The sequence below is a fragment of the Schistocerca cancellata genome, chromosome 7 (genome assembly GCF_023864275.1).
Source record: "Schistocerca cancellata isolate TAMUIC-IGC-003103 chromosome 7, iqSchCanc2.1, whole genome shotgun sequence".
Lineage (NCBI taxonomy): Eukaryota > Metazoa > Arthropoda > Insecta > Orthoptera > Acrididae > Schistocerca > Schistocerca cancellata.
This window is the reverse complement of record NC_064632.1, coordinates 368,339,623-368,367,219: the sequence shown is the minus strand read 5'-3', so window position 1 is coordinate 368,367,219 and position 27,597 is coordinate 368,339,623. Positions and strand designations below refer to the sequence as shown.

At 36.5% G+C, this 27,597-nt stretch overlaps 1 protein-coding gene across 1 annotated transcript in view; it reads right to left on the bottom strand.

Moving 5' to 3' along the window:
• The window catches only part of LOC126092606 (protein turtle-like), an 855,628-nt gene that overhangs the window by 48,842 nt on the left and 779,189 nt on the right, over positions 1–27,597 (bottom strand). The window contains exons 12-14 of the mRNA XM_049908305.1: positions 12,491–12,663; positions 9,614–9,682; positions 7,088–7,123 (exon numbers count right to left, since the gene is read on the bottom strand). Coding sequence (XP_049764262.1) covers positions 7,088–7,123; positions 9,614–9,682; positions 12,491–12,663 — 278 coding nt within the window. The remainder of the gene's footprint in view (positions 1–7,087; positions 7,124–9,613; positions 9,683–12,490; positions 12,664–27,597) is intronic.

The window sequence follows — 27,597 nt, the reverse complement described above, 5'->3', positions numbered from 1 at the left end:
AGACACTGTAGTTTTTTTATTTACACCATTTCTACAGTTACCTTTACATGCTGTAATTACTGAAGCATGTTATGTTCAAACATTATTTCATTACTATGATCTGCAACATTTTCATGTAGACAAACATTTTCCTAATACTTAAAGAAAAATGAGTTTATTGATTTGATCTGAATATAGCACCAGTTTTTACCCAAAGAAGTACCATTTCATGCACATGCAGAGGCCACTCTATGTTTATCTATGTTGAATGTGCAAATATGTTTCACAAACCAACCCCAGGAGGAACATGCAAACTCTAAAACATTTTTAATATATATAAGCAAATGAGAATTAAGCTAACATCTCCAGACCTAGTTCCACAGGAGATTTGGTAAAAGAAATTTAATGGAGGACAGGATGTGCTAATGAAAGATGACAGTGTTCATACAACTGATACGAGTCATTGAACACATACACACTGAGGAATTAAACTTGAAATAAATGTTATATAAAATGAATTAAAAATAACCTAACCAGATGACAGAACCAAGAGCATTATGCTGTTTTTACAACCAGTAGTTTGACAACTAAGTAGAAATGGTTTTCTTTTTTGTAAAATTATCCCTAAAGATGAAAAAGCCTATGCTTGTTCAATAAATTCCAACTTTGCATTCAAATACAACAACAATTCAAGTTTAGATATAGTGCTCCTAACCCAGGCATGAGTTTTTGTGTTTTACGAGAACCTTCACAGCACAAATATAAAACTTATGAATATAAATATTACTGATATTTGTAATCAAAGAGGGACATGATAATGAAAACTAATGACTAGGAAAGACTATGTTGCCAGTGACACATTGCAAACTTACAATCATTTCCATGGTCAGACAAACAAAAGTTCTGACTGACCTTTAGGGGGAGTATTTCACATATGTTTATGAGGCATGGCTGCAATCAGTAATGTTGAAATTATATTCATACCAAATATGTAACAGAATGTAAAGATGAGATGTGCACGTAGTAGTTTTATCACAGTATCAAAAATTCATAAAAAGGGCTTTGAGTAAAGGGATAGTGAGTAGTAGTAGTGTTTTTAAACAAACAGGAAGAAATAATGATCCAACTGGAAATAATTTTTATTTAAATGTGAATTTTGATGCTTTCTTGAGTGATTATAAGCAAAGAGTCTGAGCAAGCTTATTACTGATGTGGAATAAGACTGAGCAAGAACAACCTGTCATTATAGCTGAAGAAAAATGAATCTGTCATAACAAAGGAGTGGAATTCCAAATAAAAGGATACATAGTGTAGGTATGATATTTCTTCCTAACCAGTTTATTTCAGATCAACAATTATTTCATTCCTAAAGATATATAAATAGACAAGAGTGCTTGCTGACTTGAGAATCAGAATAAGCCCATTTTCTCACCCCATCCTAGCAACTATTGTGATGTATTCAGCTTCAAAACTCCTGAATTTTAAAATTTTGTCTGTAGTAATCTATTGGCACTTAGACAGTTTTTCTTATGACTTATGTGTCAGTTTCTAACCTAGATCATTTGTACTTTCCCATATATCTTTCTCTCCAGAGGAAGCTGCTGCAGTTTCAAAAAGATTGAGGTTCAATGAATTGTTCCATTGATTCTTATTTCACAGGCCCTCTTCCAATGTATTGGCAGGTGATAATTAGACACTCATATCTCACCCCGTGTTATGTTGGTGTAGGATTGGGATGTCATGTGACATAAATTAGGGAAATTCTACATCATCATCATCATCATCATCATAAGGCAAGAAGATCTGCACTTTATGCAGCAACTGAATGGAGACCTATGGAATTCTACTTAAACTATATATATTAGCTTAGCACTGGGATCTGAGAAGCACCTTTGATATCTGATAGTCCATAAAAGGGAAAAAATCTAATCTACACCTCTAAGCGGTAGTGAGCATTGTCTAACGTGGCCAAATAAGTATGAGTCAGATGATTTTTGGGACAAACAGTTCACTTTAACTTACAATGACAGAGGACATTGTCTTGTCATAAGTGGGAGAAATCATTCAAGAAACAAATGTATAGCATCAAAAAAGAAGGCAGTGGGAGACTACAGTATTAAGGGTTCATCAGAACATCCATAGTCCAGCTGAACTACGGTTATCCACAGCAAACATGTACTGCTGTGACAATAGAACCAATTTGTGATTACGACAGTCAGAACTCCTGAAAGCTCTATGACAGTTGATTGTGCACAGGTAAAAGAGGTAAGAAGATAACTTATACATATCTAAATCTACATCTACATGACTACCCTGCAATTCACACTTAAGTGTTTGACAGAGATTTCTTAAAACCAACTACAACCTATTTCTCTACCATCCCACTCTCAAAAAGCACTGGGGAAAAATGAACACTTAAATGTTTCTGTATGAGCTCTGATTTCTCTCATTTTATTATGTAGATCATTTCTCCCTAAGCAGGTTGGTGACAATAAAATATTTTCACATTCAGAGGAGAATGATGGTGACCGAAAGTTCACGAGAAGTTCTCACCACAACACAAAAGTCTTTGTTTTAATGATTGCCATTCCAACGCTCTTATCATACCTGTGATACTCCATTTTCCATTTTGTGATAATATAGATTGAGCTATCTTCTTTGAACTTTTTCGATTTCCTCAATCAATCATATCTGGTATGGTCCAACAAAGTACAGTAATAGCAGAGAACGAACAGGTGTAGTGTAGGCAGTTTCTTTAGCAGACCTGTTGCATCTTCTAAGCGTTCTGCCAATAAAGCATAGTCTTTGGTTTGCCTTCCCCACATCATCATCATCATCATCATCTATGTGATTGTTCCAATATTAAGTTGTTCATACTTGTAATTCCACCTAAACTGAACTGACAGCATTTAAATTTGTGTGATTTATTGTGTAACCAAAATTTAATGGATTCCTTTTTGTACTCATGTGGATGACCTCACACTTTTCCTTATTAAGAGACAATTGGTACTTTTTACACCAAACAGATATTGTGTCTAAGTCATTTTACAACTGATTTTGATCTTCTGATGCCTTTAGTAGATGTAAATGACAGTACCATCTGAAAACAGTCTAAGAGGGCTGATCAGATTATCTCCTAAATCGTGTATATAGTTTAGGGAGTGCAGGGTGCCCGTAACACTTCCTTGGGGAATGCTGGATATCAATTCTGTTTTACTCGATGACTTTCCATCAACTAATACGAACTGTGACCTTTCTGACAGGAAATCACAAATCCAGTCACACACCTGAAACAATATTCCATAGGCACACAACTAGATTAGAAGTCTTTTGTGAGAAATGGTGCCAAAAGCCTGGAAATTCAAAAATATGGAATCAATTTGGTGCTTGGAATGTGAGACAAGGAAGCAGGAAAGAAAACTGTGAAATGTGAACAATGAAATAGAAGACAATTAGTAGAACATACTTGAACTTAGTGCAGACTGAAGAGAAGGAGAAGTTACAGTGGAGATTTCGAGACTGTGTAAAAAGTATCTGAAAGCGAAGAGCAACGTACTGTACAAATAATTTATGGAAGAAATTATAAAAAGCTTTTCATCAATGTAGTACTAATGTAAAATGAAGGTGAGATCCTGTCAATGTAATACAAATGTACATCTACATCTACATCTACATTTATACTCCGCAAGCCACCCAATGGTGTGTGGCGGAGGGCACTTTACGGGCCACTGTCATTACCTCCCTTTTCTGTTCCAGTCGCATATGGTTCGCGGGAAGAACGACTGTCTGAAAGCCTCCATGCACGCTCAAATCTCTCTAATTTTACATTCGTGATCTCCTCTGGAGGTATAAGTAGGGGGAAGCAATATATTCAATACCTCATCCAGAAACGCACCCTCTCGAAACCTGGCGAGCAAGCTACACCGTGATGCAGAGCGCCTCTCTTGCAGAGTCTGCCACTTGAGTTTGCTAAACATCTCCGTAATACTATCACGATTACCAAATAACCCTGTGACGAAACGCGTCGCTCTTCTTTGGATCTTCTCTATCTCCTCCATCAACCCGATCTGGTACAGATCCCACACTGATGAGCAATACTCAAGTATAGGTTGAATGAGTGTTTTGTAAGCCACCTCCTTTGTTGATGGACTACATTTTCTAAGGACTCTCCCAATGAATCTCAACCCGGTACCCGCCTTACCAACAATTAATTTTATATGATCATTCCACTTCAAATCATTCCACACGCATACTCCCAGATATTTTACAGAAGTAACTGCTACCAGTGTTTGTTCCGCCATCATATAATCATACAATAAGGGATCCTTCTTTCTATGTATTCGCAATACATTACATTTGTCTATGTTAAGGGTCAGTTGCCACTCCCTGCACCAAGTGCCTATCTGCTGCAGATCTTCCTGCATTTCGCTACAATTTTCTAATGCTGCAACTTCTCTGTATACTACAGCATCATCCGCGAAAAGCCGCATGGAACTTCCGACACTCTCTGCTAGGTCATTTATATATATTGTGAAAAGCAATGGTCCCATGACACTCCCCTGTGGCACGCCAGAGGTTACTTTAATGTCTGTAGACGTCTCTCCATTGATAACAACATGCTGTGTTCTGTTTGCTAAAAACTCTTCAATCCAGCCACACAGCTGGTCTGATATTCCGTAGGCTCTTACTTTGTTTATCAGGTGACAGTGCGGAACTGTATTGAACCTCAGATGCAGATGAGGAAGCAGTGGATGAGATTTTCAACACAGCAGAGGTGATGGAAGAAATTGGAAAATTAAATGTGATTAATATTACAAGGAGTGAATTCAGCAGCATTATTGGCTTAAGAAGAGAATGAGAAATAGTGGGAAGGGTGGAGTATATGGCCTTGTGTTGCTGTGTTAAGGTCTACTCCATTCACTGTACATTAGGTAATAAATGATTGAGCTACCTGCACCATGGAGACCCCTATCAGCCACAAAAAGAAGCAGCAACTTACAGCTGGAAATATGATTAACTTTTAGTCTCATTGTGTTGGTAAAAAAGTACCTCTGGTTTCTGTCTTTGTTCATGTAGAAGTTACAGTCTTGTGAAATCAGATAAATACTGGGTGTTTCAAAATAAATATTAGCGTTTCAAAGCTTTGTAGCAATGGAGGCAAAGGTACTGCAACATACGGAGGTTTCAATCAGTCCTGGAAGTGTGCACAGATAACTGAGACGGTCAGAGTGACCACTCACAATGAGTGACAAATCAGAGTTCAAGTCCTGGTTCATTACAAATTCTCATGTGTCACCAACAGATATGATTTCCTAACACAGTTGTCAAAAATATCCACAACAGCGGCAAAATTTCATGAAATTACTACAGTTGTAGATTGGTTGCAACTAATGTCTGTTCCCTCAGACATACATGAATGTCAGAAGGAACAAATATTGTAATAACTTGTAGCATTTATTTCAACTTACTATTATAAACAGAACATCAAATGAAAGAACAACTCAAACAGTTTCTTCTACATGTTTTCAGTGCGAGCACCATTCATCACATGGCACATGTTGAGCCAACAGGCGAGTTCTTCCCGAACCTTGACCACTGCGTCTGGAGTAACTGTTGCAACAATGTTATTACTAAATCAGGTGAATAAGTTAGTAGTACAGACACATACACATGATCTTTTGTGAACCCCAAATGTAAAATCACATGGCGTCAGATGAGGTGAATGTCAAGTTCTTTCATTCGGCTCCTTGCAAACAATCCAGCGGTCAGGTAGAATGTCGTTTAACCAGTTGCATACTGGGTTAGGTCATTGAGGCACCACATCATCTTGCTGTCAAATGAGTTCTGTAGATCACCTTCTTCCAATCTACAGAAGAGCCACAGTTCTAACACAACAAGATAAAAAACACCACTTAAGATCACTTCACCAAAAAAGAGGGAATCTCACTGAAGCTGCACCATCACTGAAGGCAACCAATCCAAAAATCTTCATTGTCATGCAACAATGTTTGCTTGCAAAGTTGACACATAAACTGCAGGCTTAGAGCTCTAACAACTGTAAACAATAAGGATGTAGTTGAAAGTGTATCCTTAAAAGTCTCCACAGAGATATCACTGAAATTGCTAGTTCACAAATAGCCTCCTGACTAATTTCTTGGGGCTATGTGTGAAAGATTCTCTTCTCATTCAAAACGTCTTCAATTACTCTTGGTTGTCCTGTACTCTTCTCTTTGCAAAGAGAATCACAGTAGTCAAGCATTATCACAAAGGAACTTAATACAGTACACATTACATTGTGACAACAGATTCAGTCAACGCAAACTGTAAAACACAAAGAGCTTTCTATTCACTAGTTGTCATCTTGCCTATTGGCACTTTCTAATGGATGATACAGAAAACAGTACATGTGCACAGGTATATAAACAAAGCTCTCTGAGTGGTTCTTTCATTTGTTGTATTATTTATAATTGTAAGTTGAACGTAATGAATGCTATACAAAGCCTTGAAACTTCGATATTAATTTTGAAACACCTGGTATTTTTTAAATGTCCTGTACCATCATGACAATGAAGCATAGTGTTAATAATTGAATTAGTATTAATAATTGACTTAAGTCCTCTGAAAGCTCAAACTCAGCAATTTTACAGTCTATGGACAGTCTACCTTTGGCATATGAACAATTATGTATAACCTTTGTTGTCAGTATTCACCAATGAACAGAACAGATTTGATGAGAACAATGAATACACAACAGTGATGAATGGTGTGCTACAATTTTTCTTTTCATTCGTTGTTCAAAATTTTTGTGACAAGTAGGTTTAAAGGATGATATATATCAGTATTTGTAACAAGCAGACTTTTGCAGCTGATGAAATGAACATATATTTTTGTTAAAAAGGAGTAATTAGTTCCACTATTTTTTAGCAGCATAGAATACAAACATACTCTAAGCATAACTGAAAGTTGAGACAAACAAGCACATAATGTTATGTTTGCGATCTTCTCAGGTCAGGTAATCTTTATAGAATTATATTGGAAATACACAATACATAACTAAACATATTAAAATGAAATTAAATCAAATTAAAATTGAAAATTAAGCAAGTACCTTTGGGGCGCAGGACCGGTGGGAAATAAGAAGCTCCTGTGGAATCAGTTGGAAAGACAATAACACTATAATCAAAAATGTCTGGAATGAAATAAAACAGTGAAATAAAGGCAATGATGAGCAACAAAAAGTAATAACAAGAATATAAATAAGGCTATATGATATTTATATAAAATATAGTACATAACTTTAAACAAAGCAAAAACAGCAAATAAAATGAGCTTTAAGTGCATTGGTAGTTTTTCCAGCATGCACTTTTGTCTACAAAATGCTGTGAGTTATCAGTTTCCTCATCCTTACACCTGACAACCTATGGGTCAGCCTGAAATTCTCTTATGAGAGCGTTACAGATATAATTGTGATAATGGTACACACTTATTACAAAGGAAGGTTGAGTGACATGATTCTCCATGAAAGTTTCATTATCATATAATCAGTTTCCTTTTGCACATCAATTCTACAAATATTTTAATAGAAATAGAATTCAAAGAGAAACTAAATACAAGTACTTCTTTGTAACTGTTCATGTACTTTTTGTGTTGCTTATCAGGCAATAACACACACACACACACACACACACACACACACACACACACACACACACACACACACACACACAACACTGGCATTTTACTCAGTGGAATTGATGGTGTTTCTGCATTTCAGTGACTGTGACAAGAATGATATTCATTTTTCTTGACAGTTTGTGGATATAACAGACTACCACTGTTGCAACTTATCATGACTCCTATACATATCAGATATTGTATGATAGTCACTGGAAGCTGACAAATGAAGCTCACTTTTTATATATGTGGTTTAACACATAAAATACATATCAGCATAAATTCTTCTAGTATCTTTCCAAAGAGATAAATACTTTGTGAACTTACAATATAAAATAATAAATATTCTTTCTCCTGGAGAAACTTGAACTTGGTTTGTAGTAAAAAACATAATCTTATATTCAGTTTATTTCCCTCATTGTGCATTTTCTTCCCCACTTACCCTTTTCCCATCATCAATCTGGATGGTTTGATGTAGCCTGCCACTACTTCCTCTCCTATACCAACCTCTTCATATAGAGTAACATTTACACTCAACGTCATTAATCATTTGTTAAATATATTATAATCTTTGTCTTTCTTTACAATTTTTACTCTCAACAGCTCACTGTAGTATCGTTGAAGTTATTCCCTGATGTCTTCTACACGTCTTATCATCCTGTCCCTTCTTCTTGTCAGTGTTTTCCACACTTTTTTTCCTACCCAGTTCTTCAGAGAACATACTCGTTTCTTATTTTATCAGTCAAACTCATTTTCAACATCCTTCAATAATACCACACCTTGTACACTTTAAATGTCTCCTTTTCTGGTTTTTCTTACAATTCTTGATTCACTTCTGCACAATGTTTTGCTCCAGATGTACATTTTCAGAAATTTATTCCTCAAAATAAGTCAATGATGATACCAGCAGACTTCTTTTGGCCAAAGATGCCCTCCCCTACTTTCATGTGCTAGTCTGCTATTTCATGTCATCAATCGTCGAAGTATTTCTTCTGTTTCCCATGGTTTCTTCATTGTTACCTTCCTTACACCAATATTTGCACAAATTCTGTGATTGCACCTTTAGAGATGTCCATTCCTCTTCAACTGAACAGTCTGCTGTGTTATTCATTATCATAGTATCTACAGCCTCATATAACTTCAAACACATCTTGTCACTCCTCAGTATTTCAGTTCCTACTTCTTTCCACACTGATTCTTCAAGATGATTGTCTTAAATTTCAATCCACAGTTGCTCATTATGAAAATATAATTTGGGACTATATCTGCTCCTGCACTTGCCTTACAATCCAATATCTGCTTTCGGAAGCTCTGTCTCACAGTGGCAGTACTCCAATTGATATCTTCCCATGTCTCCAGGTCTTTTCCAACCATAACTCCTCCTCCTGTGATTTATGAATAGTGTATTTGCTATTGCTAGCTGGTGTTTATAGCAAACTCTACTAGTCTCTCTCCTCTCTCATTCCTTCTACCAAGCCCATATTCTCCCATAATGTTATATTCCACTCCTTTGTCTACCGCAGCATTCCAGCCCCCCATGATTATGAGATTATCAGCTCCCCCTGAATGGTGGGTTATCTGTTCTATGCCCTCATATACTACCTAGCACAATAAATGGTTCTTGAAATCTAACTCCTCTTGTTCTCTTCCTCTTAAATGACAAATTAGATAGTTTCTGGCCATTTGTGTGCAATATAGTGGAATGCTGATAAAAAAATTCTTATATGGTGAAGAGTGTGGTTTAATTCATGTAATTTTTTTTAGAAAGGTACATATGTAGCAGCTCCTACAGATAAGAATAAAGGGAAATAATGTATGTATCATAATGAACATTATGGTTTTCACTCATCCACTGCAACTACGACATGCATACAAAACATACAATGAATGCTGCACATGCTCACAGAAATATGCATCTACAAAGAGGTAACTATCTTACAATACTCATATAGATCCTTACCAGAAGGTGGAGAAAATGGAAAGTCTGTTCCTGATATTTGATTTACACGTATAGTTGGTATGCCCTGATCTGCATCATTTGAAGGAAATGAGAAGACAGTCAGAGTACATAAAAAATCAATCTATGGTGATAAACTAAAATATTTAGTTTCACTATAAACATAATTATCATTAATATTTTTACAAGTAGTATTGATGATACTGGAGTTTCAAAAGACAACATACTTGAAATCTGTGTTGATTATTTTACTGATACATACTAAAATGGATAGACTGTAGCATATTTAGTAAAATGAAAGATTTATCAGTGTTAGCTTTTTCAATCTCATGGCTGAAATAGTTAAAGAAACAGTTAATAGTATAAATAAGGAAATAACTGAATAAATGTGAGTGTTTATTATGTCACTAAAAAGCTGCCTCTCAAATGCAGACAGTTTAAAAGAAAATCACCTTACTTTTAGCTGACATTGTTGTCATTTAACAGCAGTATTGCTGAATTACACTTATGCAAAGTAACATGCAAACATTCTTAGTATTCATTTAATAAATAATTGTAGTAGTGACACATTTCAGTCATAAATCTCAACTGAAATGATACTACATTTTTTATACAAATGTGTAAGTACCATTAAGAGGAACTAGAGAACGATTGCAGCTGCCCCACTCAGTTTTTCTTTATTGCATATTTTTTCCAATTGTGAGCAGCACATGAACAACGAAGGAAGAGATAAGAAAGCTTAAGCCGCATGTGTTTAAGAAATCAAATTTAATGTCAGTGAGCCATTACAAATTTGTGCTACTTTGTTAAGTTGTTAGTAGTCGTAACATTTAGCATTCCATGTGTCTGTAGGGCCCCACGCATGAGTAAATGGATCACTTTGAAATTGCCTGCAACCAACTGTTCACTTCAATCCCACCACACAAGGTTATTTACCAAGCAATTTCAGTCAGTATTTTGAACAACAATGTTGTCAAGAGGTTCTGCTATGTACAATCAACTGCTATGTTTAACAGCAGTGGTAGCTGATCTGTGTATTTTGACTTAAAAAAAAAAAAAAGTGTTATCAATAGCATTTCCGCTGGTTTCCATTAGTCTTGTAAAAGCATGAAGGAGATACTATATGAAATGACAAGGTATTTAAGTACAGCCATAGAGTAGATGTGCAGTACACATTTTAATTAAAATGTACATTTAATATTGCCTCTTCATAACACACCTAGTTGTTTCATAAATAATAAAAAATCAGCAGCTGGAGGCTGGTATATTGTGATTGTTACTATGAACTTCCCATGATTTTGTATTTCTAAAGCACAAGATTAAAAATGCTGCTGACACCAAAACATAAGAGAATGAATGTTTTACGTTTGAATTTCTTTTTAATGTAAGTGACAACTCCCCCTTAAACTTCACCTTTTAGACTAGTTCACCCTCCTTGAATAATTATAAATTTTTATGTAAGGTTCATATGCCACATAGGCACAGTGGAAACCACTTAACCTCACTTAATATCGAAACAAATGTGCCACAGCCAAGCAATAATATTTCATTGCATTTAACTCATCAGTCTGCTTGAGAGTTAAAAGCCATCAGCAACTGAGCACTGCAATCTTTGATTTGCCCACAAATTTGTGATTAGTAGACAGATTTTTCTGATCCATTGCTCATGTATGAGGACCTTAATAAAACTAGGAAATTCTGTAGCCTTGCAATATCACAAGTTTTGATACAGTATTCACTGGGATATCTGTCATGAGAAATGAATGATTCTCCTGTTGCAGAGAATATTTCCATCACTGCAAGTAAAGATCTGAATATAACTCACCTTTTCCTTGTGTGAGAAATGGTTGAGGGCATGTATCCATCTCAGATTAAAGAGAAATGTAGGTCACTGGGACATAATGTCAAATTATCCTAAATGGCATCAGTTTCTCAAATAAGAAGTTTATTTGTTCCACATATTAGTGTGCTGTGTAACCTAGGCCAGTTAAATTTACAATACCACAAATAATTACACTTTTGGTTATGTCTCTCCAGTTATATACTGTGAGTCATAGTGTTGGAACTGATTAAGATCTAAATACTACCTAATATGACATTTCACAACTCCTAGCAAGTGGCTAATCCCATTTATGCAATATTATATAGCAGCATTAAAGTAGTGGAAAATACTGCACAATATATCAGTTTATATTGTTTGGTGTACTAACAGGATTGTCAAAATATGTTTAACATTTTATAAAATTTGGCATTAATAACCATTCTGAATTTCAGCAGTACTGCAATGTTTGTTACATGCTCATAAACATTCATGGAGAGTGTCAACTGGAATAAAAACATTTTGATTGTTAGGCAGCCTCAGTATAAAATGATGTCCAGACAGCCTGAAGAAGGTCGCTGAAAAGGTGGTCAGAATGCCAGTTGTGTACTTGCTTTACAATGATGCAGTCTAACACTTAAAATATTTGTATTCAAAATTTACTGTTTTTTGTTCCCTTAGTTTGTAGTTTATTCTTATCTGAAAAGTGGGTGTATCTCTTAAAATGGTTAGAAAATACTTCCAAACTATTACACAAGACACTCAAAAAAGATTAATTACACTAAACTGTTATTAAAAGTATCCATTGTCATTAAAGTGTGACAAATGTAACCGCAAAATTATCACAGCAGAAAATGTTCCCACACGTTTCAAGTTAAAAATAATGTGAGTGAGTGTTAATGCATGCTTGGATTTCACAGTACATGCAGATATAGCAATCTTAGTGTTCCCTCAGGTAAGAATTTTTAAAGACAGAATGACAATTTTAATGATTTCTTTTTATTAGTATATAATTTTTAATAAGTATAATTTACTTTTGGAACTGTACTATGGATACTAACCAAGTGTCCTGACAGTGATAACTTTGCTAAACATTCCATCTCCAAGTTCATTTTTGCCCACTACCTGGAATTCATACGTTGTGCCCGGAGTTAAGCTATTGATTGTGACCTGAGTGCTACCAGAGGGTGTCACAGGTATTGTGTTCCAATCTGAGAAGCCAGATTCACGATACCTGTAATAAGGGATGCAGTTAACAGAGCATTTTCTTGGTATACATTTAAATGTCAAGCAGATACATACATAATAGATATTACATAATTTTAAAGCTTAAAATATAAATGTGTCTGCAGAATGTTGAATCACAAAGAACGACTGTGCAGTTTGCAAGCGATAGTGAATTCAGTAATCACCATTATTTTGTAGTTTCTTTTTCTCTCTCCTTGCTTGTGAATATATTGCTTTGGTTGAATACAGCATGATGGTCTGAATAAGTAATCCTTTGATTACATACAGTTTGAAAACACAAATGAATTTTTAGGAATCCATTGTCATTAGAATGGGTCACCACACTTAATGAAAATTAGGTCTGTCTTCACTTGCTTTCAATAACTGAAAAGTAAGTCAGGGGAAGCATGTAATTGCTGTCATTTATCAAATGGAAGTTAATCTTAATTACTGCTGCATCAAATCATAGAAATATCCACTGCTTTAGAACTTGGTGGGCCTCACAAAATACGAAGTTTTTACTTTTGAGATGGCCTTGTTTGCAGATTTATTAATCTGCATCTGTGCCCTGCACACCATCTTACAGTGTGTTGTGGAGGGTACTTCTAGCATTATCATCGATTCCCCTGTTGCCTATTCCATTTGTAAATAATGCATGGGAAGAGTACCTGTTGGTAATCCTTCATATGAGACCTAATTTTTCTAGTTTTCTGGTATGATAATTTCACAAAACACGCTTGGTGTGAAGCAGTATGCTGCGTGGCTCTTCTTGGAATACATGGTCTCAGAATTTCAAGAGTAATCTCTCCATGATGCACAACATTTATCTTTTTGTAGCATCTACCACTGGAATTTGTTGACCATTGCTTAAATGTTGTCGTGCTTACTAAATTAATCTGTGGTGAAATCTGTCACTCTTCATTGGATATTCTCTACTTCTCCAATTAACCCAACCTGATATGGATTGTAGACAAATGAGAAATACTCAAGAATTGGTCAAATGATTTTTTGTAAGCAACTTCTTTAATTTCAGTATGATTCATCCCGTAAATCTACTTTCTCTATAACTAACTTTATGTGGTCATTCCGCTTTAGATTAGTTTGGGTGGTTACTGCTAGGTATTTTACAGTTGTTGCTGTTTCCAATGGTTTTTCACCATTAGTGTACCTGAACAGTAATAGAGTTCTTCACCAATTTATACACAATATGTTACATGGATTTATATTCAGAGTCCACTGCCGGACCTGCACCAATTGTTGATCTGCTGATGGTCTTCCTGCATTCTGCTATAGTCTTACAGCACTGCAACATTTCTGTAGCCAACAGCATCATTTGCAAACAGCTTCATGGAGCTTCTGACATTATCCACTAGATTAGTGGTTCCCAACCCAGGGGGTTATTACTACCTGAGGGGTAAAATGTCATTTATGATGGTTAAAAACAAAAGGCCCCAATTGTGTTTTGCCCACAAAACTTTTTTAAAAGATCCTTACTACTATCATATTTTGTAAGACTGTACTACTGATTACACAAGTAACCAATATTCACATTTTTCTTTAAAATTACAACATTAACCCATGGAATAATGATATGGAGATTACTGCTGCCTCACATAGTCTACCCAATACATACACACTTTGTACTTCGCATCATGCATCTGTCCCAGTAATATAAAGACATATACATCATATATGTTTCAACATCTCATAAAAATGACTTCTATGAACTGTAGGTGAATCCCACAATAGACCAGAAATTGCTTCAGTATTCACTTCACAACAATAAACGAAATAACAGCATAACACAGCAAAAACTATTTGATGACTATTACAGTGCTCTTTAGTCCTACGCTGTATTATTACTGTATTATTATTATTATTATTAGTGACATTGGTCACAAAGCACTGGCAACCTGAGGTCTTCCAACAACTGCTACTTCCGAAACAAGGAGTTCACAATTAAGCCACTCACAACAGTAGCCCTAGGTATACATTTAAATTTGGTTGATTTTAAATGGGGGTGCAAGGTGCGACTGAAGCAAGTGTCACTATGGATAGGAGTGATGCAAAGGAAGCATCTTTTGTAATAAGTGTCTATCCTCAACGTTGATAGTTCGCTTTCTTTTCTGAGTAGTAGTTGTAGGTATTTCTCATGATGGACTTGGACTGGTTTCATTATTCTGTAAAAAGATATTATTAGAATAAGCAGTACCTAGTCAGGTACTACTGTTATAGACGGTTGGGACAGAGCGGTGAGGGGTGGGGGTGGGGGTGGGGGGGGGAGGGTGCTTACTTGTATCTGATTGCAATGGGGGTGGGGATAATGGTCTCATAAAAGCTGAGAACTGCTACACTAGATCAAGATAATGTAATAACTGTAAGACAAAAATAAAGATGCACCATGAAGGACTTATCCAAATGGGACAGAAATTGTTAGATGTGATGTACATGTAGAGACAAACAAGTGGTTACAACTTCAGAAAAAAACTGATGACTTATTCAAAAGGAAGAGCTTCATAAACTGAGCACATCAGTAATGTGTTGATCCATCTCTGGCCCTTACAAAAGAAGTTATTCGGCTTCACTTTGCATTGATTGACAGAGTTGTTGGATGTCCTTCTGAGGGATATCATGCCAGATTCTGTCCAATTGGTGCATTCGATTGTACCTGCCCATAACATTCCCAATGATCTCAATTGAGAATGCCCAAGACAGAGCTTGGCAAGCATGAAGAAAAGCAGTAGAAACTCTCACCAAATGTAGGTGGGCATTATCTTACTGAATGTGAGCCCTGGAAGGCTTGCCACAAAGGGCAACAGCACATGTTGTACAATATTGTCTAGGTACCACTGTCCTGCAGGATTCTTTGGTAACAATCAAATGGGTCCTACATGCAAAGAAATGGCACCCCTGTTTGTCAGTCTGTATGGTGTACAACAGTCAGGTTGGTATCCCATCATTGTCTGGGGCATCTCCAGACATGTCTCTGGCATGAAATCTCACTGACTGGAGTAGAATTGTCTTCAGTGATGAGTCCCACATTGAACTGAGCCCAGATGATGAGCGAAGACATGTCTGGAGACATTCCACACAGTGGTGGGACACCAACCTGACTGTCAACCACCGCATGGCATGACAACCAGGAGTGACGGTCTGGGGTGCCATTTCTTTTCATAGCAAGGCCCTCTTGGTTGTCACCCACAGACAGTGGCACCCTAAATAACTGATTGAGATTTTAACCCATTTGCCACACAGAAAGAAGAAGTTTTGTATGAAATTATTGTAGCTATAATGGAATATTTTTGGGATATCGGCGTTTTACACTTCCTAGTATTCCATTGGTTTTGGTGCTATTGACATAAACACAGGTACTGCCAAGTACCCTGCAGGCTAAAAGAAGTCACATGTTTTTCCCTAAAAACATACAATACTTCAGGCAAAAGAAGGAATGAAAAAAATCAAGAAGCCTGTAAACAAATGTAAGGAAGAAAATCAATAAAACATACATAAAATTACACTTTCAGTATGTTTAATGTAAGTTAATGATTCAACTGTTAGTTTCTTGGGAAGGTAGCATACTGCCTACCCCTCTCTCCCTCCCCCAAAAAGAAAGGTTCTGGTTTTGAATTTCAGTTGAGCATACATTTTAATTTATTTTCTGTCAGTTATTTGAGAATATTTATACTTAGACAGATGATACCAAAATTATATATGGTAGACTGTACCATGGGTTCTCTGTACAACAGAACAGTGGGAATGGGTCATTTGCACTGGAATGAAATATGCACTTAAAATCCACAACATGATTAAAGTTAGATCTGTATTTTTTCAACTGATCTTCCTAAAAAAATGACCTATTTCCTTAAGTACCTAACATTTCTTCATTTATTTCAGTTGTTTAAGTACTGAAATTAAACTTTAAGCAGTAGTACTTCATGATACTCATTTTCTGCAGATGGCTTTTTTGTATTTTTTACTGATTTTGTTGGTCTTCTTTTCTTTGCACAATCCAATTTGACACTTCTTTTGCTTTTTTGATTTGTCTGACGCTACAGGCATTTCATCATGTCATTAGTTTTCTTGCACTGGCACCACTCTTTGCAGTTTTCCAATGGTAAGTTCATTTACCATCTGAAGAATGAATGTCTTCCCTTCAGATTATTTTTGGTTATCTGACTGTAAATAATTCACAGATTTATTGCGGCCACGTCTAGGATATTGTAAAAGACATGTATCGGCCATCTCCTGCAAGCAGCCTTAGTTAAATATTTATGAATCATTTGGTCAACAAAGACCATGCCACACACTGTACCATTATAAAAGGTAACAGGTTTTGGTTTCTTCTTCCCTTCTTTGCTCACTGCTGCTTCAAGCTGAAGTGTGCTGCGAATAATGCCATTCTTATTCTTCTATCCTTGGTACATTGTGAGGGTGCAGTCTGGTGTGTGTGTGTCTTTTCCAAGGTGATGGTGGAAGATAAGTCAGCTTCTTCACAGAAATGGCAGGCTTTTAGTAAATCTTGTTCATTGTTCCCACTACTCTTCTGCTGAAGTCTCTTGGCTAGCTGAATGGATGTGAATGAACTGCCTGTTGTCACATTCCTTTCTTTGTTTAGAACTGGGTCCATGAAGCAAGAAACAATACATTCTCACAATGACTGGTTGACTTGTCAGACTTTTTCTTTGCAAACCATTGCAGATTTACCTTGACACATCTGCAAGTACCAAATATTTGAGTCCATTGCATCTGTCAGGTTTGTCTGGCATAAACTGGCTAAATGTGCATAATTTTTGTTTGGAAGTAACTGTTCATCAACTGTAGTATTTTCTCCAAGGTACTAACAGAGGAAGGAGTTTTGCACGAACTTGTTCCATACTTAAAAAATAAGAATCAACTTTTCAGCTGGAATTTAATGAGTTAAGGATGAATTCTCATCAGAGGGGAGGAATTTGATAAGTTCACAAATCTGTCAGTTGTCATTTTATCCCTGATAAAATTAGGCTCCTAAGAATGTGACCAAAGGGTATGCAAGTGAACACGATTAAAAAAAAAAAACACTCCTCTGGCTCATATACTGTCAACCATTGCCTCAAATTTTTCAAATGAGTCCACGTAGTATTTTTTTTATTTCATTCAAAGAATTTGATTCTAAGTATTTTATATGATCCACAGCATCAGTTCATTAAAAAAAAAATCCAGTTCTAGCTGCCACCTGCACTGCTGTGCCAAATGACTCCTGCAATTGTTGTGGAAAGAACTGAGATGTAGAGGCACCTGCTGACATGAACACTTCCTATCTTCATTATCAGTTGTCCCTGGCACAACATTGCCATTTTAATCTGGTATGACACATTCTGATTCAATACCCCATTTCTTCAGAATGTGAAAAATCTCTTCTTTAGTACGACCACAATGACGCAACATGATTGAGAACATGCACTCACTGATGAGGTGAGTAACAACAGCAGCACATAAATATGACTGATAAGTTAAGTTACAATGTCCAGTGTGGATACCTTTCTGACAATGCATACATCATCATTTGAGACTGTAACTGTTGACCAAAACAAGATGCAATAAAAGTACCTTTATTTATAATTTTATTTTCATAATTATAAAACAACAATATTCTTAAAAAAGCAGTTACAAAGGGGTCAACTCATTCTTCCCACTGCTCCAGATATATTTCATGAAATTTCCACAAAATGTGGAAAATTCAGCCAATTTCAGTACACTATCAACAAAAGTAGAAGAAATTAAGAAGTTTCAAGAAATTTGGCAGGAAGATGTTAAAAATTACTTTGTTATTGTTAAATAAAAGTTGAAAGATGTGTTTTGATCTCTTTCACTATTTTAGTGTTGCAACACAATCCTGTAGAGAACTGACCAGGGTTAGCTGAAAGAAATATTAAAATAATGTATTACAGAATTCAAATTATTGAGATGTGTTTAGAATATTTTTCACATGGATTTAAATAATGGTAGTCTACTTGTTGGAACTGTTAACATCAATTGATGTCATTCAAACAGCTACTAGCTAGCCATAAGGCTGTATCTTGAAATGCTGGTTGGTTTCATCTAGCAGTGTTTTGCAGGGTATGGATTCTACGGATTACAGCTCTTATAGGCTTCTAGAAGGCTGGGAGAGAGGAGTCCTGACCCCACACCCCTCCGTGCTGCATCCGAATGACACCATCAGCAGAGGATTACATGGTGGCTGTTCGGTACCAAATGGCCTGATGAGCAGAATAAATGGAGCTTTATCTTCAATTGTTTACAAGGAAGATGAATCATCACAAGTGACTAAATCTTGACCCCTGAATCCATCTGTGTCTCTAATATGTTTTGATGCATCATTAATCCATATCATCATCACCTACTTTGTTATATTAGGTTTGATGAATCTGTTCCAACTTCAGCGTCTTAGCTCCATCACTTCCTAGGCTGGCCTACATCCCTTACACCTTTGGGTACATATTGCAAAACTTTTGTAGGATGTCTGTCTTGTTGCATTCTGTCTACATGTTGCTTCCATTTCTGCATATATGTTTCAATTTTCTCTGTTATTGCAAATACTTTAAGCTAATTTGTAATATCTTCATGTCTTATTACATTTTCTAGTTTACATCTTTAAATGATTTGACGAATTTAATTTCAAACATCACTTTTTGATTTAAGTCTTCCTTGTTTGCTATCCAACCCTCAGATCCACAAAGTAGACATGGAACAGCTACAATTTTACAGAATTTCAGATGCGTTTCTTTGGTTGTATTTTTGTTTAATATTCTTTTTATTGTTCCATACAGACCATGAAGTTTTGTGGTTTTATTCTTTATATCTTTATCATAGTCAAAAGAAATTTCACAGCCCAAGTAGATGAAATTACCTATTCGCTTGATGATTTTGTTTTCTATCACTATTTTTGATTGGGCCTCTTGTTTTCCCTCAGAATGACATTACTTTTGTCTTTTGCAAAAACATTTTGAAATTATAATTTTGGCCAATTTGATGTAATTTAAAATATTTATTCGTAATTTTTCTTTTGAAATAGTTGTTACAGTCTGGTTGTCAGCACACAGCACTGTTTTTATACAATGGTGCTTATTTAGTTTCATTCCTTTGTTGTTTTTTGTTTTCCCATTCCAGTAATGAACATCATAGTGTTGAAAATATGTTTTTGTTTCTCACATTAGCAATTCTATTCTCTGTAGTAAAGGATTTGTAAATGTCTTGTTAGCAAGAGCATACTACAATATGCTAACATAAATATCACCACCTAGTAAGGGTTGCACAAACAGTTAGATGAAATAAAGGCATGAAAACATACTGCTGCTTTATTGCTAACAAGTTTCTCACTTTGTAATGGTATTTGCTTGATAAAGTATGTAATTTTAGACAAATTTTAGTGCCACTGCTTGATGTGCATTTTGACGGTTTTCAGAATTTGTACATTATATACAGTTTTCACAATTTGTAAATCATGTAGAGCTGGCAAAAATGTACATTTTGAAAGACATGATTGAAAAGGAGGAAAAATCTCCAGAGCTCTCTTGTTCTTGAGAACTTGAATATATTGGTAACAACAGATTTGCAGCATTTCCAAGCATCAGAGAGAGAGAGAGAGAGAGAGAGAGAGAGAGAGGACCCAGATCCAAGACAGATGAAAAATGAGACTAGAAATTAAAGTGGAAAAAGAGTTGTATGTCATACTTCAAAACAGAAACAAAGTTGGTTCATTCTAACACGAGACAAAAATCACATAGAATGTGTAGTTGGGTTCAAGTTATAAGCTCAGCAGTTGAGCTTAAGAAATGTTATTTTGTAGACTAATTACTCTTTCATACATTTAAAACCACATAACTTGTCTGCACTGATTTTATAGTTGTAGAAGATTTAAAAACCAATATTAGAACTGAGTAACTATGCTTCACTTCTGAGTGTACACTGTTCAGAATAAGAACAATATGAATGTATGTGTACATTCATGATGTGTATATTCTTCCACATTTGCCATTGTCTCCCTTGAGTCTAGTAGGCAGACAGGATTTAAATTAGGTAACAGCTAACATGAAAGAATACGTGTCATAATGTTTACATTAATATTATTCTTATGGCAAAGAGAGTATGTGATACACGATTCACAAGAACCATCTCTTTTCAGTGGTAGGAAAATATAGTATCGGCCATATAGATGAAAATTGTAAACATAGGCTTCCCAATCTGCTTTCTATAGTAGAATTTTAGTGAAGACTTCAAATGTATGACTAGCAACACTTCAAATGTATGACTAGCAACACTTCAAATGTATGACTAGCAACACTTGCAAAATAATAATGAAAGTGAATTAGAAATTAAAATAGGAAATATAAAACAAAATTTTATTAGATTTATAACACAATTTTATGAAATGGTTAAAATGTCAATTATATAATTCTGAATCACTATTACTCGTTCCTGTTGCTCAGTTTATCCTCCATACCATCTAGTGTATTCGATATTGAACATAAATGCTTGTTGCACAGTCTGATTTGGAACACACTTCCAATCATCATCAATCTAATGGCACACTTGGGACAAACTTGCACATTTTACATGTCCTGTTGGTGTAAGTTGTCTGTCATTTTTTGAAACCCAGTTGATGTAAATTCATTTAAGCTTGTCATTAAATAGTTCATTAAAACAGATGTCCAGTTGTTTCAGAATTGACATCATCTTGCCTGGAATTACTGCCAAGTTCATTTTGATTTCCAATAATTATCATTTTACTGCAGGTGTTGCACTGCCTGCGTTCCAGCACCATGTCCTCTGAAAACCAACCACTTTCATTTGCGTGTACAGTTACAACTTCTGGAAACACTTCCAATTTTGATGAAGCCTTTTGCTTTAAAACTATGAATGGGAGTATTTTACGCCCATCTGCTGCAAGCATGACTGACATCCGCTGTTTTCCACTTGCTGATATAAGAATAGTCATATCTTTCCTTCCTCTGATGTTAACTGTATAATTTGACGGCATGTCAAAATATACAAGAGTTTGGTCAGCATTACCTATCTGACCAAAAAGGCATTGGTTTTCAGTGTGCTGCCTGATTATTAAGTGCTGAAATTCCACATGTTTTTCATCATAATTTTTAGCAGCTTCTGCACGACTGAAGTTCATCTCCAAAGTGAAAAACCCAGTACTTAAAAAAAAAAAAGAAAAAAGAAAACCAATCTAGTTAGGGCTAGCCTTAAAGTGTTTGATTGTTTGCATTCTAGTAATTTTATGTTCCATAATTTTTAAAATTTCAGCATTCACAGGCAGGCACTTCTGACGCTGTATCTTAGCAAACTCATTTAAAATTACTTCAAGAGCATGTAATCAGCCACATTGCTTCCCACTAAATGCTTCCCTCCTACTGAAACTTTCAAATAATTTATCTCTCTACAATCGTCATCATATGAAGTTGCTCTCATCAGTCCTGTATCACAGACCTGCAGCATAATTAGAACTTTTTTCGGCAAAAGAAACAACTTCATTCTTGAATTTAGCACTATAATGAGAATGCTTCATTATGATTCACTAACACCAGCACTTCACAAAATTCAATGAAACAATGCAAGTATCCTAAAGACTTGTGCATTGTTCATATTTACTTCAAGAAGTTTATTTTTGTTGCTATGAATATCTGAAAGGCAGCTTACATTCGAAGATGAGCAATACTGAATTTCTATTTCCTTCATAGGCTGATGTATTAAAATTCAAGGTTGAAACTCGAAGAAAGAAAAGTACACTCTTCTTTTACGAGTGCAGAAATTTTGGTGCCAGTATTTATCATTGTGCCTGTATAGTGGTGCTTACATATGATGACAAAAGTTAGTCGTGGCAGCTCCTAGTACCATTTTTCAGAACTTCCATTTGCTTTGCGCTCGATTATAAGCCACAGACAGTGTTTTGGATCCAGAAAAAAATGGAAAAAAGTACATCTTAGATTCTGGTATATACAGTCACTCTACATGGGCTGTCCATAATACTGTTCTGTTTTAAAAATCACACATTACACAGTATGGTGAGAGGCCGCAATTATGATCCGAGCAAACTATTTCCATGGCTAGGTGAAGTAATGCAGAGAACAGAATGTTGTGGTTGTTAGCGAGTCCAGATAAGATAATGACATTTGTGGTCACTGCAATTTATATACTTAGGATTTTGTTAACTGAAAAGAGGCCTATTATTTCAGTCATGTTGTGACACTGAAAATAGCTCAATGGCTACCTGCAATTGTGGCAGATATATTGAAGTAGTTCACACCCTGAGCCAAATTATTTAAACTGGAATGTTTGTAAAAAATTGATCTACAGTGGTTATGGAATAAGAATTTTTTCTCCTCTCCATGTTATGGGGATTTAAAATGTTATACTAACACATTTTAAAGTGGTGTAAGCTGGAACAGTGACAAAACCTGCAAAGAGGTTGCATTTTTTCATTTTTGCACCCAGTTTTCATGACTGAGATAGTTTTGCCTGTAACTGCTATAGCTGTGCGAAACCGCTATTAGGGACACCATCACACATTGCTACCTCCACACAGATGTGTGAAATATACATTGCTCAAAAGAATTAAGGGAACACATTTATCAACATCCAGTATGTTAAATCTATTTTGATGCAAGTGGTACCTGCGGTCTTATTACATACTCTAACATCTTCACTATTAATGTATGCAAAAGCTACTGTCACTAGCCATCCATTGGCTGTGTTATGCATTACAGCATCAGGCAGTCCCTCAAAAGGAAGTCCTGATGTTCTCTAGTGAGGTACACAAATGGCGTTTGTCATTTTTGGATATTGTATTCAACCACACACACGCAATGTGATATCTTAATGCAGCATAAATTGCAAGGGCAGTCTGTTTGCTACACGAAGGATGGATTTTCCCTTGTGCTGCTGCAGATGCAAGTGTCTCTCCATTTGTCATCCATGGGTCGTGGACACGCTACAAGGAGACACATCAATACACAAGGTGAGTTGGACAAGGCCGCTAACACATCACAGCCCCATAGGAAGGCCGATACCTGGTCACCTCTGCATTGCAGCTTCGATGGCTACTGACAGAGCATGCAAGATGATCACAGGAGAGTCACTGAAGCCAACATGTCTGATAAAACTGCAAGAAACAGGTTACAAGGAAGAACCTTATGATCTAGATGTCCTGTTGCGGCATCCCACTTGCCACAACAATATCTCATAGCTTGCCTTCTGATTTGCCTTTCCCATGTCAACTGGCAACTTTGTTACTTGCAAAATGTGTTATTCACAGACAAGTTCAGATTTCCTGTGATGCAAGGTGATGGCTATGTTCTGTATAGAGATGCCATAATAAGCGATAATTGTCAAATGTTGTCTAGGAAATTGAAAGATTCAGCCGAGGTTCTGTTATGGTGTGGGAAGGCATCATGGTCGACAGTCATATGGATCTTCTTGTTGTCCATGGTCACCTTAGCAGCAGGCATTGTTCTGTACAGATACTGTGGAACCACATGGTAATTGCTGCATATGGTGGTGACCCTGAATTCCTTCTCATGCACAATTAACGCCAGGATCCATGTAGCAGGGGTCACCAGGGATGTCTTGCGAAACATGGACATTGAAATAGTGGAATGGCCAGCAGTGATTTCTGACCTAAATGCCATAGAGCATGTGTGAGATGTGCCTGACAGACATGTTCATGGACATCCTGTTTCCACCACACCACAGATTCTCCGAGAACTCTCAAGGGCTGTCATTCAAGAACTGGACTGGATAACATTGGGTGACCTCCACAGACTTATGTGGAGCAATGCAGATATAGGTTTCAGGTGGTTATAAATTTCAAGAAGGGTATACACCTGAGTGACACTCTCACACTCTAATGAAAAGTACCCACGATGATGGAATGAATGATTGTTTCCACATTGTTTTTGACACCTGCTGGACATTTCAGTTATTGTTATGTAAATGAACAAGAAGGTAATGATGTTTTGCTGTGTATTTAATTTGTGAAAGATAAAGGTATAATTTTGTAATACACCAGTCCTCAGTTATTGGTAAATGGAGTATGGCAGATGCCCAAAGTCATGTCCCCCTAGTTTTTTTGGGCAGTGTATTACACTATATGTATTACAATTTTTGTACAGCGATAGAGCTAAATAATGCCCAAGGAGGTGGAATTAGATAAATGCTAGTCATGATGTTGTGAAGTGGTTATTTCAAAATAAAACAACATATGCAGGATAATGACTTCCCTCAAGAGGTTATTATTTGTACTTTTGGTCAGAACAATAAAAAAACAACAAAATTTACATGTGAGTACATTAATTTTATACAAATGAAATGACACAATTTTAGAAACTCTACTGGTCTCATACAGATATAATTTTATATATGCAGATTGAAGCGGGGAGTGAAAATTTGTACCAAGGCCGGGAATCAAACCCAGGTCTTCTGCTTACTAGGCAGGTACATTAGCCACTAAGCCGCACTGGCACAGCGGTTCACACAACTGGATGAATTATTCTGGCAGGCCTCCCTCCTCAGTCCATATTCTCACTGCCACCCCAGTCTACTTTAAATTCCCATTCTGTTCATGTGCAAGGGGGAATTTAAAGTAAACTGGGGCAGCAGTGAGAATTTGGATCAAGGAGCTGGGCTTGCCACAGTAATCACTGGACCTGGGTTTCAGGCTGGATCCCCCATTTCTGTTCGATGCTGAGGTGTTGTTCCAGAACGTGGACAGCCTCAGTAATTCTGTTCATTTGTAAGTGGGAATTTAAAGTAGACTGTGGCAGCAGTTGTGTGAACTGCTGTGCCAAAGTGGTTTAGAGGATAATGCACCTGCCTAATAAGCAGGAGACCTGGGTTTGATTCCTGGCCTTGGTACAAATTTTCACTCCCCGTTTCAGTCTGTATACATTAAATTTATAATCACAGAAGGGTACTAAAGAATACCAGTTCAGTTCAGAACACCATCTCTTATTAAAATATTCTGGGCTATTGTGCAATGGACTACATTTTTCTTGGAGAAACACAAAACACTGTCTCATCTGGAGGGCATCTTTAAGGGACTTTTTAGCTTCTATGCAGGACTAATCATACACTGGCTCATTACTGACTGAAGCAAAATTTCATTTCCATCTGCTCCCATGCCACAGGCATGATTTTACATTTTCAAAACTTACACACAACTAGCTGTTGTCAATTGCTGTCGTCTGTTAGGGTTCCCATCCAACATTGGATGACAGGTAAACATTTTTTCAGTCCCAGAAGCCAGATAACATAGAGTTTCATATGCTCCTCCTTCTGACTACAACAGCCAAAAGGTTGTCTTCTAATGCAGAAAACACACACACACACACACACACACACACACACACACACACACACAGTCCGACGTTCGTGGTCTCGCGGTAGCGTTCTCGCTTCCCGAGCACGGGGTCCCGGGTTCGATTCCCGGCGGGGTCAGGGATTTTCCCCTGCCTCGAGATGACTGGGTGTTTGTGTTGTCCTCATCATTTCATCATCATCCAGGAAAGTGGCGAAATTGGACTGAGCAAAGATTGGGTAATTGTACGGGCGCTGATAACCACGCAGTTGAGCGCCCCACAAACCAAACATCATCATCATCATCCACACACACACACACACACACACACACACACACACACACACACTCTCTCTTGATCACTGTCTCTGGCCACAGAGTCCAGTCTCAGCGGCAAGATACAGTGGTGTGTGTGTGTGTGTGTGTGTGTGTGTGTGTGTGTGTGTGTGTGTGTGTGTGTCTGTACATGTATGTGTGCATGTGCATGTGAGTGTGTCTTGTGCTTGCATGAATGCGTGTGTCTTTTCCACATTAGAAGAAGACCTTTTGGTTGAAAGCTCATATGTTTAGGGGTCATTTTGTTGTGCATGTCCATGACTCAAAGTATCCTCTTTATGGTGAGCAGCAGTCTAGTCCATCATTTTTCATAATATTGTCAAATTGAACCTGATGAGCTCATGGCTACAAAGCTTTTTCTATAACAGTTTGGTCAATTTATTTCTCTCTTTCTACAGCTGTCCATAGGGCTATGATGTAAACTGATGAAGACCAAACATTATTTTTCTCTATGAAATTAATTTGACCACTACACAGATAAGAATTACATTTTTTATTATTAGAGTTTAAATTTTACACCTGCTCTCACCACACAAATTACATATATAACTGGTCAATTGTTTTGGGTTAAAAGTAGATTTAGAATTAGTTATTTGGAAAAAATGTTTCTGTATTTTAAATGTTCTCTTAAATGAAAATGTTTGCATTTTCTGCTTAATACTGTGACTTACTAGTTGTTCAATTCATTCAGTCATTCACACATCACATTCTTTAAACGCCATCATGAGGTAGAGCATTCAGGAATGTGAAACGAGTCAAGTTATGTATTAAGAAGAAGAAGCAACAGGGTTCTTCTGTACAATACACTAACAATAAATCATGACTAGTGGTAACAGATAATTATGTGAATTACTTCTAGATTAATCACAGAATGGGAAGTTCAGGTTGAAATATCAACAGCTGTGGAAAGGATAGATTGCTGATCGCTGTAAAGATGACAATCTGAGTTGCAGACAGGCACAATGAAATGACAGTTACACATTTAACTTACAGCCAAAGCCTTCACCTTAAAAGAGAGACATACAGGCATTCAGGAGTCTGGCTTGAGCAGCCAGAGATGGCAGACATTTCTGTGTGAGGTGTGCTTGCTAGTGTGAATGCATGTATGTTTTCCTTTTCTGATGAAGGCTTTGGCTGAAAGCTTAATGTGAACAGTCTTTTCATTGTGTCTGTCTGCGACTCAACGTGTCATCTTTACAGTAAGTAGCAATCTATCCTATCCACAATTGTTACTTCTGGATTACTTTATATTTGTTTATGTATTTT